The sequence below is a fragment of the Lycium barbarum genome, chromosome 2 (assembly GCF_019175385.1).
Source record: "Lycium barbarum isolate Lr01 chromosome 2, ASM1917538v2, whole genome shotgun sequence".
In the NCBI taxonomy this organism is placed as follows: Eukaryota; Viridiplantae; Streptophyta; class Magnoliopsida; order Solanales; family Solanaceae; genus Lycium; species Lycium barbarum.
Window position 1 is genome coordinate 139,658,828 of NC_083338.1, and position 13,335 is coordinate 139,672,162.

The following is a 13,335-nucleotide window of genomic DNA, read 5'->3' on the forward strand; positions in this document are numbered from 1 at the left end:
TATTGATCTAGATATTTAGACGTGCAAGACTAGTTTAGAAGATTATTGGAAACACATTTTTTTTGGTAAAGAGGATATTTATTCATTAAACAAACTTATGAATAAATAAGCTTATTCATAAGTTTGGACATCAGAGATGAGGTTATTCAATTGGACGCTGTTAAATGCCATATTAGTGTAGCACAAGCTCATTCAAACATAAGTAATTTGTTTATTATGTATCTTAAGAATCTAAACAAACTCTGTTACGAACGTGTACTAGAATTAAAGTCATGAAACTAATTTTGTTTAAGGAAAATATAACTCAACTGTACTAGTATTACAGAATATAAAAGTCATTGAATAACGTTAAATTTGGTTATCAAAGTACAAGTGAGCGCGCTGTTACATTTATAACTTTTCTTATTTTTTATTAAAGTTGAAGTGATCTTAAAATATCAGCCGCCACAATAGTAAAGTTAATAATACTACTAATTTCTCGACTCATTCCCATATGTGTTATGTGTACAAAATTAACTTTCCTCTCTAGTTTTTCTTTTCCCTTAGAAACAAAAATGAAAGAATTTTTTCCCTAAAGATCTAGAAGTTAGTTAAACAAGAATTTGTAATTGAGTTTGAATAGTCCAAACCGACAGGATTTTTGGAAAAACAATTCGTGCTTAAATTCTTCATAACTCCAATAGTATGGGTAGTTGTATATTACAAACGAATTTATTTTATTATAATCAATCTGAATAGCCTCCCAAGTCTGCCTTTTTCATAGGTTTTGTCTAGGAGGCATTTCTGAACAGTCGGTGTGTCCTCTTCTTTATAATTTTGACTTATGGTGCATACTACTTCAATCTCCATGCCGTTCTACCATAAATAGCTGGGTGTAATACCTGGTAGGATGGGTGGAACCTTGTTTGAAATCTTAATGATGAAATTTTTAATTGAGTTAAAAATATTGCATTTAGGATTTGAACGTATATTTCTGCTATTTCGAGTTCAAAATTTCATATATATAACTTTTAGACGAAAAGAATATAATTTCCTGCATGTGGCTCCATCACTAATTTTTCACCCTTATTATAGGTGTGAAGTTTAGACTTTGGGAATAGAAAAATTTCTGGGTAGAGCGGGATTCACCCCCATTGGGCCTGCACGAATTCAAATTTGCCGAGTCAGTGAGTTTAAATACAGAACATTCAAATATCAAATAAATAGCGGTGTACGACAGCCTAAAATTTGCGCAAATAACATCTTTCAAATTTATTATAAAACAAATTTTCAATATAGGATGTTTGATTTTGGAGTAGTTCTAAGGAGTCATTGTTGTTATTTTCTTCCAAATATTCTTATAAATTAAAATTTTAAGAATAATTCGCGTAATGAAGAGTATGTTATAAACTACGTAAGTGGAACAACTTAGCATCAATATTTTTCGCCTCTAATTAATTTTAATTATGTGGTTGGCGTTTGTCCATGGAAATAACTTAAAATCACGCAAAGTTTCTCATTGGCAACGTCCATGGAAATAACTTAAAAGTCTCTAATTCGTTTAACAAACCCCGATTGAAGGTATAGTGATATACATATATATAGCTCATGGACTTTTGCAACTTACATAGTAGTATTATAAGTATGTAAGATGAAAAGCTTATATCCACCTGTCCTACAGCAGGCGTTTTAAGAAATTTAAAAAAGTTTAAGTTAGAAAAAATAAACGCACTTCATTGTATGCATTCCAAATGTCAATGCCGTACAAGTGACGACTTGTTACGTGCAAGTAGTTGTCCAAGTTTTCTTTTAAGAGTCACAAACCCAAAATTGCACAGAGTCAAAGACGTCAACTAAAATTATTACTTATGTTTTTCATTATATTGAAAGTCGCGATTACAAGTTGTACTATTTTTGGGTATAACTTCTAGAAATCTTAATTTATATTTAAATACAGAAAGTACAAATAAAATTAGTTGAAGAATTAATTACATTGACATTAGGTTTATTAAATAGTAATATTCTATTTTGGGTTTTGATCGACTTCTTGTTTATGAGTGCTAAGATATTGGTCTCAATGCTGAGGTATGGGATACGCGCAATCGGACTTGATTTTAGCATATATCTATTGGGACTCTATTCACCACTCTGAGTGAATCGAGAAATGGATCAACCTAATGTTTACTAGGACTCTTGTTATATTTATTTGGGAATTATGATATTTCCTTAAACATTTGAAAACAAGAGATCAAATAAGTTAACAATAATTTAATATAAGAAACACTGGGGAATTTTTACAGTTGTATGCAAAAAGTCATGCCTTGACAAGTGATAGTACTGATGCCCTAAGAAATTTGAAAGGCTTAGGCCCTATTTGGACATGGTTTGAAACTATGTTTAGACATGCAATTTGAATATTTTAAGGAGTATTTTCTCTTATACACATAAAAACCTATAAGTTGTGAAAACTATCAAAACATTCTCAATTCTTATATAATCTTACCAAATGAGCAAGTCATAGTTCATACCAAAATTAATACGCTAATTCATAACAACCAACTCAAAAATACTATAAGACCTTTCTAAAGATACAACATCAATTGATCAAATTTTAGTTTAATAAATAAAATTAAACTATGGGTCTTTTTTTTATAAAATTAAAAGGTTGGTAGACATAAATAAAATTTGGTGAAAGTTAATGAGATTGATAAATGATTGATGGGGTAAATTGTTAAAAATGTCTACCAACTTATGGGTCTTTTTTTACAAAATATAAACTTATAGGTTAAATTTTATATTTAAAAAAGTTGAAACAAACATCAAATCATGTCTTTTTGGATGATTTCGGGTTTGCAACTATGGTTTCAAACGCATGTCCAAACGCTGGTTTCAAACGCAGGTCCAAACGCATGGCCAAACGCCTACTTAGATTCAATTGACTTTCAATAAAAGTTACCTCATATTGTCATATATTCATAATGTTTCTGAAAGAGCGGTACTTTGTGCTTTCTAATTGTTATTTCATATGTTCCTTTTCTCATTGTACGAATTCCAACAGCACTAAATAATTTGTACGTATTTTCAGAAAAAAAAGTGAATGTTGCGAACATGGATAATGTTTATGGGCCACTTATTTGGAAAGAGGGGGTCATTTGCATGATTGTCCTTCAAAGGCACTGGTCTTTAATTTTGGTTCCTCAAATTGTTGGTCTTTAATTTTTGTTCTTCGCCTAATACCTCAAGGTTCTGAGTTCAAATCTAAGCTGAGGAAAACAAATCGCAAGGCACAGGTTTGTAGCAAAATTAGGCCTATTCAGGCAGAAGTTTGCCTTTAAATAGGCCTAACTTTACTACAAACTTCAGCCTTACGATTTTTTTTTTTTAATATTTGCCTGAGCGGGAGTTCAAACCCAAAACTCTTAGATGTTAGGCGAAGGAAAAAAATTAAAGATTTCAAATTTGAGGGACAAAAATTAAAGACCAGTGCCTTTGAAGGCATTCCGCACAAAAAATGGGAAAGGGGCTGGTCAAGCTGTAGGGCTAGGGCCTAAAACCACGAAGAGGTCGATAACTAGACAGCCCAACAAGAGATTCAGATAATAAATATGGGCCAGTTATTGAGTGTTTGGATAATTAAACAAATAGCCGCTATTCAGCTTCTGTAATTAAAAAATGACCATTATCAAAAAAGTTTCAAATTCCAAAAGCGAAACTTCAGTACATTGTCTATTTTAACCATGAAATTTGAAACTTCATGAGAGTGACTATTTTTCAAAACAAGAGCCGAACAGTGGTCAGTGAATGTTATTTCTTATGACTTGTTAGTGTTTGTGCATCCCCTCACCCCAAAAAGGAAGAAGGAGAAAACAAGTTCGAAAGAGAAGGCACTACATTTTTTGTCAATGCCATATGAGCCAAGATTTTCACAGGTCCGACTAGCCCAATGGATAAAGTTTCTTGAATGGACTGGATTGTACATGCATCATTGAGGGACTAAAAATAAAAAGTCGACATCCAATTTGAATAGAAGGGAGTAACTTTGCAAGTGATCTTCAAAATCCAATTTGAAAAACAAGGGATTGACTTCGTAAGTGATATTCTTTTTGCATGAACCAAGAACGGTGATGAGGCTTTTGGATATAGTGATCGTCAATATATGTAAGGAAATTAAACTGTTGCTACTATTAAATTCTTCTCAATTAGTCTATTCATTATTCATTATTTGGCAGTAGTTAGTAACTTTAAATTAATTTTTGTAATGGCTGGGTAGTAGCTAGTACGAGACGCTAATCTCGCATGCTTTTTATGTATTCATCTTCTTTTATTTGAAACATAGAAAGGAGTTGCAGTACCATCCCATTTGTAGTTGTTAGTACATCTTAAGGTCAATTTTGACTAGTCGTGTCACGGTCCAAGCACATGTTTGTTTTAACCCTTTGCGCTACTCCATCATCGAGCTCAAGAATGCATGTATCATGTGCACTTGTGCGTTGTCTTATATAGCGTTTCATTTTGTTTTCTCTCCATTTTCAATATGTGATCTGATATAAGGTGCATCCCTTTTTTAAATGCTTGTAATGCCAACCTAGAAGTCCGACAATCTTTCTCCGTGACGAGCCTTCATCAGCTGCCCTCCGTTATAGGCGTCACATGATTTTTAGTTTCCAATTCAATACATCTACTGTAGGGAAAGAGGTTGATGTCTTTAGACATCATCACATATATGATATGTGTAGGGAACTCTATTGCAGCTATCTTAGGGTTCAACTAATGACCTAAAGGCTTTTCCTGTACAACAAAACCTCGTTTCTCAGCATTAAAAAAAAAATTGATGAATAGCAACTTTTATTTTTGAAAACCATAAAAAAAAAAAAAAAAAAAAAACTCAAATAGGAGTCAATGAAAATCTGTAGCCATGATAACACATATTTTCATGATAAAAGAAATTATATATACACGATATATATTCTGCATAATTTTTTCTCTTATATAGTAGGCGTTTGGCCATGAAAACTAAATATTTTTCACTTTATTTGATATTTTGGAGTTGGAGTTGAAAATGGAGTTGTGTTTAGTTATAGTTTTTACAAAAAATATTTGGTTGTTTGAATGTATTAAAAGTGAAAATAAGTTTTTTGGTATTTTTCAAATTTCAAATATAACTTCAAGTTGTATTAAAATTTTCATGGCCAAACGCTAATTTCGAAAAAAAGTGAATAATTCTCGTGGCCAAACGGGTCCTTAATCATGCTTAGCTGATGTATATGAAAATGCTGCGGGTAAGCATTTACGTACCTATCTGCCATTCTGTCAACAACTTTGAGATGAAATTGAGACTTTGTCAAAGTATTTCCATACTGTATCTTTTGTCTGGACGTGCCCACAATAAATTCCGGATATAAATTTATTTTGGTCCAATGTAAAGAATTGTGTTATGTCACATCAAGCTAGTCCTTTATTTTACTCCGTATTTCTTTTCATGGACATGAATTTACTCAGTCAAGTCTCCCTTGAAAATTTAAAATGAAAACAAAAAGTCTACCTTTAAAACATTGGAGAAAGAAGTCTGCTTCTAACCACCATAATAAATACTGTACATTTGTATTTATCCTTCATTTCTATATATCTTGGTTGATTATTCATTTGGTCTACACTAGAGACCACCACTAGACACGTGCCATGTAAATAATTTTATTTTCGGGCAAAGGAATTCAGTTACTCATTCACAATTTTCACATCCGATGAACAAGGAATATAAATTTATATTAGAAATACGTTAATCAAGTCCTTTAGGGAGTATATTTCCAATAAATTAATCTTCCCTAATAACATGCCAAAATAGAGAAAGAAAAAAAAAAGTGAAGGAAGTTTCTAGATAGAATCTAATTCTCATGAATCATGATAATGAAAATGTTGTCCACCATATGAGAATTGGTTCAAATGTCGCATCGAATTTTGGAAAGTCTAACAGTATTCATGCTGTAATTGATCAGACAGCATAATATTTCGTCGATGTGAATCAAATGATCTATTTTTTTATTTTATTTTTGGTATATAGGATTAAAGCACGTAATCTTATATTCCTTCTCTTTTTCATTAGGGCCTGTTTGGAAAGCCACCTGGTAATTGGAATTGGTGTAATTACCAAGGCAGTAATTACACAGCCTAGTAATTACACAGTAGTGTAATTTCAATGTCCTGTTTGTTTGTCATAACGTAATTATAGTGTAATTACAAGCGTGTTGTTTGGTTGCACAAGTGTAATTACACAGTTAGTTTAATTTAAAAATAAAATTTAATTATAAAAAATTTAAATTAATATTTAAAAAATATTTACCTTTATAAATGATATTAAATTAGTTATTTAACAACAATTTTTTCTTGAAAATATATTAATTAATAATCATATATTTGTAACTAATATTGTAAAAAATAATTGATATATATTTTTCAAATTAATAATATTTAATTTTAATGAATTATAAAACTTAAAAGAAGACTTTTTTTGTGTGAAAGTCATGGATTGGATGTTTGACAAAAAAATAATATTTATAAATATAATGTCATAACATTATTCAAATGTTTGACATAAAAAATCCATCAAATTAAATGTAAGTGAAAAATAAACAACATGCAACGTGAAAGCAAATAACTTAAAATTGAAAAAATAACTTAAATTCAAAATCCAAAAGAAAAAGTTTAACATAATACTCCTATGTCAAATTCCAACACTACATAAATAAGTTCCAACGTAACTTAAGTAAATAATTCAAAAGAAAGGGAAAATATAAGTCTATAACCTCAATCACAACAAAATTCTACTTTAATAACGTTACTCGTTATATGTCAAGTTTGTTAACGACTTATCCTTTCTAATATTAAGAGGTGTAGTTTTGAAAATTAGAATAATAGCACGGTTATGCTAAATGAATAAAATAAGAAAAAATACAAGCAATTACATGGAACCATTGGAAGTAATCATTCTCGCAGGAGATCCAGACCCTTTTTTTTTTATCCTTCGAGAAAAAGATTCATTCTCTTCATAAAAAAAATAGGAGGTAGAACCAATAAAGATTTCTTTTTCGATTCATTCCTGGCTTCATTCAAGAATTGTTTTTGATCCAATCCGCAGGAATCAATAGAACGGGAATAAGAAGAAAGGAAATGAAAAATAAATAATATAAAAAAATACATTTAAAAAAAATAAAAAGTAAAAATTAAAAAGAAATTAAAAATATATAAATTAAAAATAAATTAAAAATCAAAAGAAATTAAAATAATAGAAATAAAAGATAAATTAAAAAAAAAAAAAAAGTAACCCTGTAATTACAGGGTGTAATTACACTCAATTCTCAACCCCCCCCCCCCCCCCCCCTGCAGAATTGGAGAGTGTAATTACACCATCTCAATTACACCCAATTCCCACCTAACCGTGTAATTACTTGGTCAAACAAACAGGTCAAACTGTGTAATTACACTTCATTACACCCAATTCCAATTACCTGGGTGGCTTTCCAAACAGGCCCTTAGTCTCAATGCCTTTACATATTTTTGTTTTAGTATACCTTTACCTTGTCTTCTCCTATTCTTTGAATATATTGTCTTTCTTACCAAATACTCCCATAGTTCATTTTTACTTGTCCATTATTTTAAAAATAAATTTTTACTTTTACTTGTCACTTTTAGCATATCAAAGATAAGACAATTTTTTTTTCCTGTTTTACCATATCATTAATTACTCATTTCAAATCATCTTTCAAATTCGTTAGAAATATGCATCAATTAATATGGGTATTATGATAAATTAAACACTTCATTTATTATTTTTTAAGGGGTATGCAAAGTTCATAGTGGACACGTAAAAGTAAACGGAGGGAGTAATTTCCTAACAATATAATTGGGTTTACTAATGATTATTTATTGATTCTTTCAATGTTTACTTGTTTAGTTAATGCTTTTTACCTTATATTTTATATTAATAATAACTAGAGTACTGCACACATCCATCAAGCAGCAAATTGAGCTGGCGAGCTAATCCTCAACTAACTCACTGATCACAGAACTGATCAATTAATGGAAGTGATTAATAAAAAATGTTAATTGAAGTTGGTGAAGTAAGATGATCTGTATGCTAGCTAGCACTAGCTAGAATTCTCCTACGAATTTTACCTTCTTCCTAGGAAATAGGGAAGAGAAAAATTAAAGGGAGGATATATATGTAAATAATTTACACTCGAGTAAAATTCACAGTTATTTTTATTAAAATACTGATTTGTGTTTACATCAAACCAATATATACATAATATGTGTTTGGACATAACACTTCTCATTTAATCATGATTAATTAATATATATTCTTACTATTTTAAAATCACTTAATCATAAAAAATGCAGATAATTTTTTTTACCGACAGGAAGTGAAAGCCAATTTTTTTTTTTTACTCGAGCTTTTTAACAGAGTCGTTTTAGCCAAGAGAATTTTAGAAGAGAGATATCCATAGACAACAAGGAAATACATAAGCATAATATTTGCAGAAGGCAAAAATTTAGTCGCAGCTAATATTACAACTAATTATATCAATTTTTTGTCATGCTTAAGTGATAAGTAATTACTAAGATAAATATTCGAGCAAACTTTTATCACTTGCAGAGTATCTCTTATTTCTTTATCAAAGACTAGGCCCTGAACCAAACAAGAGAAAAAGGTCATCTGATTATTTCCCTACTCCATTTTCCCATAACTATCTGAGTAGTCATAGTTATTTAATTTGCAGTTATTTGTCTACTCAATAATTACATATTTTACCTGGAAAAATTATTAGCGTAAAAGAAAGAAGAAACAAGAAAGAATTGGCAAATCATTACTTCCATGTAGTGTGTTGTCAGTTGCTTATTGCGATGAGACACTCAACAGAATTTCCTACCCATGATGTTGGGTCACTGGTTGTTATCTCCATTATTGGTGTTACCCCTTGAATTTTACTTTTACACACACAAAAAAAATGTGTATTCACTTAAAAGGTCGAGACTATATATACCTTGCTGACACTTTTGACAGTTGAGATAATATAGTGGATCGGAGCTGTACTATTAGGTATGAATTCAAAAAAATACAATAACTTTTACTTCGATTATGTATTTGTATTAAAAAAATTATTTTTTTTATATATGTATAGTTATCTGCAAATTCATTAATTAAAACGAGCTATGGGTTGATGACAAATTCAAAACTCATAAACTTTAAATTCTAACTCCATCTCTAATCTCAGAGCGGAAATTTAAGAACCTGCCTCATGTTAGATTGTTCTTGTGGACTATAACCACTAACGAGAGAGCACTGTATTAATAGTAGTTAATAATTAGTAATATTCTGAATCAAGGAAACATCATGGTGTTATCACTTCTTGTTGAGTTTTAGTTTTATATCGTCTGTATAAATAGTTTTTTACATCACTAGGAAATATCACCTAAATTATATCTATACGTAAATATTCTTAAAACGTGAGATTTGTAAATTTAAAAATAAAATATATTACATGTCACAATAGATAAAAATTATTTACACTAACGATTTATATTACTTAGGCAAATTAGGAACAAGAAGAACAATAGAGGCAAAGATAAATAGGGTACTCCACGAACCCTATTTCTGCATTGTAAATTTCTCAATCATAATCAAAGGGTTCTAAAGCAACCCCAATTTTTTTCTCTACATAAAATTGTATGTGTGAAATTTCAGAACCACCAAAATTATCACACCAAAAAAGAAAAAGAAAATCATAAAAATCTACAAACTCTCAAAATTTTCATTAGCTTGAGACTTCATCCAAGAGCTTATATCTTCTTACCCTACTTTTAAGTACCTTTCTTGTGATCCCTCTATTTGAAATCTCCTCTGATTTAGTCCTCCTTATTTTTTCTTCCATATTCACACCATCAACTGTAACCCTTTTTCTAGCAGCCAATGAAGGAGACTTTTGTAATTTGATGGGGTTTTTCTTGATAAGTTCAAGCTTCAAATTAGAAGAACCCTTTAATTTCCCCTTTGGACTTGTGCTTCCAATTCTATTATTTTCATTTCTAATGATCAACTTCTTCTTCAACTTTGGACCATCTTGAATATTGTCACTTGTAGTATTTCTACATGATGATGAAGAATTTGAAGAGTTCTGTGTTTTTTCTCCAGAAACCTCCTTTGGAGTCAAGCACCAATTGCATATACGATATGACTCAGCTTTTGGATACAAGTTGCTACAATATCTGCAAAAGAAATTAAAAAGGACGCCTTTTAAACATGATATTTTCAAGAAAATACATTAAGTGGCAAAACCAAAATATGATAAGATCAATTTAAACCACCCCATCATATTATGTATACGATACAGTATGCCAACTTATTAGAAATACAAAGTAGTCATTCAGAAATGTCACGAAATCTCCAATTCCTAGGAAAAATAAATAAAATAGCTTAATTTAAGAAAGATCCTTTTTTTTTGGGGGGGGGGGGGGGGGGGGGGGGGGAAGAATTCAAGTAGTACCTGTGTTGAGATCTAAATTGGCAAATTTTGCATTTGAAAAGCTCAGAAGATAAACCATAGTCTCCACACATGCAGCATTCAGTGGCTCCTCTGACGCTTGTCATCTTTGTGTATCATTTCTCTAATGAAGGACTATAATTTCCCCTTTTTTTGGGTTCCCTAAAGGGTTTTATATGCACAAATATTGTATATGCGTATATATATAGATGTGTATCAGCGTATGTATGCGTGTGTTGGGGTGTTTGGAGGGGGTGGGGGGTGGGATGGGGTCTTGAAGGGGATTGTCTTCCACACAAGAAAAGAAAAAGATGGTACCATGATAGAGGGGGAAAGTTTATCTTTTTTTCCCCACCTTTTTAATATTAGTATAATTGGTCCCTTAGTTATTGATAAATTATTATTATAGTTCTTGGAATATCGTATTAAACATATTAAACCTTTAATTAATTTAATATGCAGTTTTGATCCCTTTGCTTGCAAACATTCACAAATTTACTAGAACTATTGACTGTTCAACATTTTAATTACACATGTAGTCAGTGGCGGAGCCAGGATTTTCATCCAGAGGGTTCAAAAATTCTAAAAGATAAATACACGAAGAAGTCAGGGGGTTCAACATCTACTATATATACATAACAAAATAATTTTAACTTTGAAAATATACTGTAATTTTTCTCCGAGCCTGGAGCCAATGTGGCTCCGCCCCTGCATGTAGTGTAACGGTAAGGTGTACAATTACTTCATATTTAAGGACTCTTAAAGTCTAAATATACAATATTTTCTATAAAAATGGACTAAAAGCGCACGTTCTAATGAACTGAAAGTTAAATATGTTCAAGTCAAATTTCACAAGCATCAATATAAGAACCTATCAATATCTAGGGACCAAAAGAGATATTATTTCTAATTTCTTTCTTAGAATTGCGGGTGTATGTTGAAATGAATCATCATATCATTTTCAAGGGTCCCGTGAGGGACAAGTACGTAATTTATTGTAATTTGCCAAATGAGACTCCGTTTGGATTGACTAAGCTGTTTTCAGTTTTTTTAGTGTTTGACTGACCAGCTTAAAGTCATTTTGTGCTTAAAATAAGCTCAAAAAAATAATTTGGCCCATTTGACTTAACTTATCTAAAGCAGCTTATAAGCTGAAAAGCCAAAAAAAAAAAGTTAGACTACCCCAACTTATTTTTTTTAACTTATGTTTGCAGCTTATAGGCATAAGCCCGTCCAAACGTACTCTTAGATGCTGAAAAGGAGCCGTGGGGCACATTGCTACATTTTTTATTTATTTGTTTAGAATTTAAAGTTTTTTCTGAGTGGACATTCTTTCATCGTTCACTCGTTTTAATTTTTTTATTAAGACGACTTGACTAAGAAATAAAGAGAGAAGTATAGAAATCCTAGATAAATAAAGTTGATTTGACATATACAATAGGATATTATTTTAAAATAATAAATTTGATAACCAAGATCAATTTATGCAAATTGTGTAGTATTATTTTGATTTGCCGGACACGATTGATGCATAGATTAGCAATTTGAGGAAAAGGAAGTTGTTGTTTCCTTCGTTTCTCCATCGTTTAGGCCTTAACTGGTGGAGAAAAAGAGTTCATTTTATTTTAAAAATCGATTCATAGTGTTCTTAATCCACTTATAGTTTTTAACTATGAATAGTATTTATTTTCTCCTCCAAAGAGTAAGTTTTCATATATAGATTACTATTGATAAAATTCCATGCGAATGCTCACATGGTAAAATACCACTAAATATTTTCTTAGAATTACTATTGCTGATAAACTTTCCAAAAGATCTCTGATATTTTGAGTCAGCTGATCGTGGAGATGATATGAGTACCACATTTGATGTTTTTATTAAAGACGTGTTTTTTATTCAACAAATTTCGTTTCTTTCTTTCCTTTTAAACTCTAAATCCAACAAAATAGGAAAAAGGTTATGGCCTATTGTTAAACTTATAAAATTATGAGTTCTAAACTTATTAGTTTTAACATTGTATGTATCTTCTACACACATATATATATATATCCGTAAATGCAGGCTAATTGAGTTTATTAAACAATGTTTCATTCGCTGAGGAAGAAGGATTCCTTGGTGACAAAGCAATTAGCAAGACAATAAGTGGCCCACACGTAGAAAACAAAGAGAAAACGGCAACGTAATTCCAAAACACTTAACATACGCTCTTAAGACGCGGCTTCTATTTTAGAACAACAAAATTCCAGTTATCTTATGCCAAATTTAGACTAATTTATCAAATTTGATTTATGAAAATGTTGCTCTAAAGGTGAGATTTTCTCCCAACGTAAGTTCAAGGTTATTACTCTTGGACTTTTTTTTTTTTCAGCACCTTATGTGATTATATTTAAATCAAATATGTCTCGCTAAGTACTCGGTGTGGTCACCATCACGTTTGAACATCATTTGTTCATCAATACCATATAAATTGACAATTTAAGAATCATTTCCCTAAATAATCAAAACCATCAAGCCTTAGTAATTTCTTACTTTTTTTTTTTCTCATTAAGTTTCTTTTTTGTCCTTTTTAAAAAAAAAAAAACTTTAATTGGATGTCCAGCTCACAAGATTATCCACAACATTTAAATTCTTGCGGATATTCTAGTCTTTATTCTTTACAGGAAATTAAGTTTCCCACTTGACCTTTTGGTTTAAGTGTTTTTTTATCCCCATCACCTTTTATATTAAATTAGTCGATCAGTTCTTCCCCATTTAGAAGTTCCCATATCATCACACAGAGGCACATTGGCCTGGGAGCTGAAGTAATAAGTTCAACTGCAAA

At 30.8% G+C, this 13,335-nt stretch overlaps 1 protein-coding gene across 1 annotated transcript; it reads right to left on the reverse strand.

Annotated features, from left to right (window-relative positions):
* Nucleotides 1-9,590: 9,590 nt before the first annotated feature.
* On the reverse strand, nucleotides 9,591-10,699 carry LOC132627599 (uncharacterized). Its single transcript, XM_060343024.1, has 2 exons — nucleotides 10,518-10,699; nucleotides 9,591-10,239 (listed from the first exon to the last, which is right to left on the reverse strand). Exons 1-2 carry the CDS (start codon nucleotides 10,619-10,621, stop codon nucleotides 9,789-9,791), a joined length of 555 nt encoding a protein of 184 aa, XP_060199007.1. The 5' UTR covers nucleotides 10,622-10,699; the 3' UTR covers nucleotides 9,591-9,788.
* Nucleotides 10,700-13,335: the final 2,636 nt, after the last annotated feature.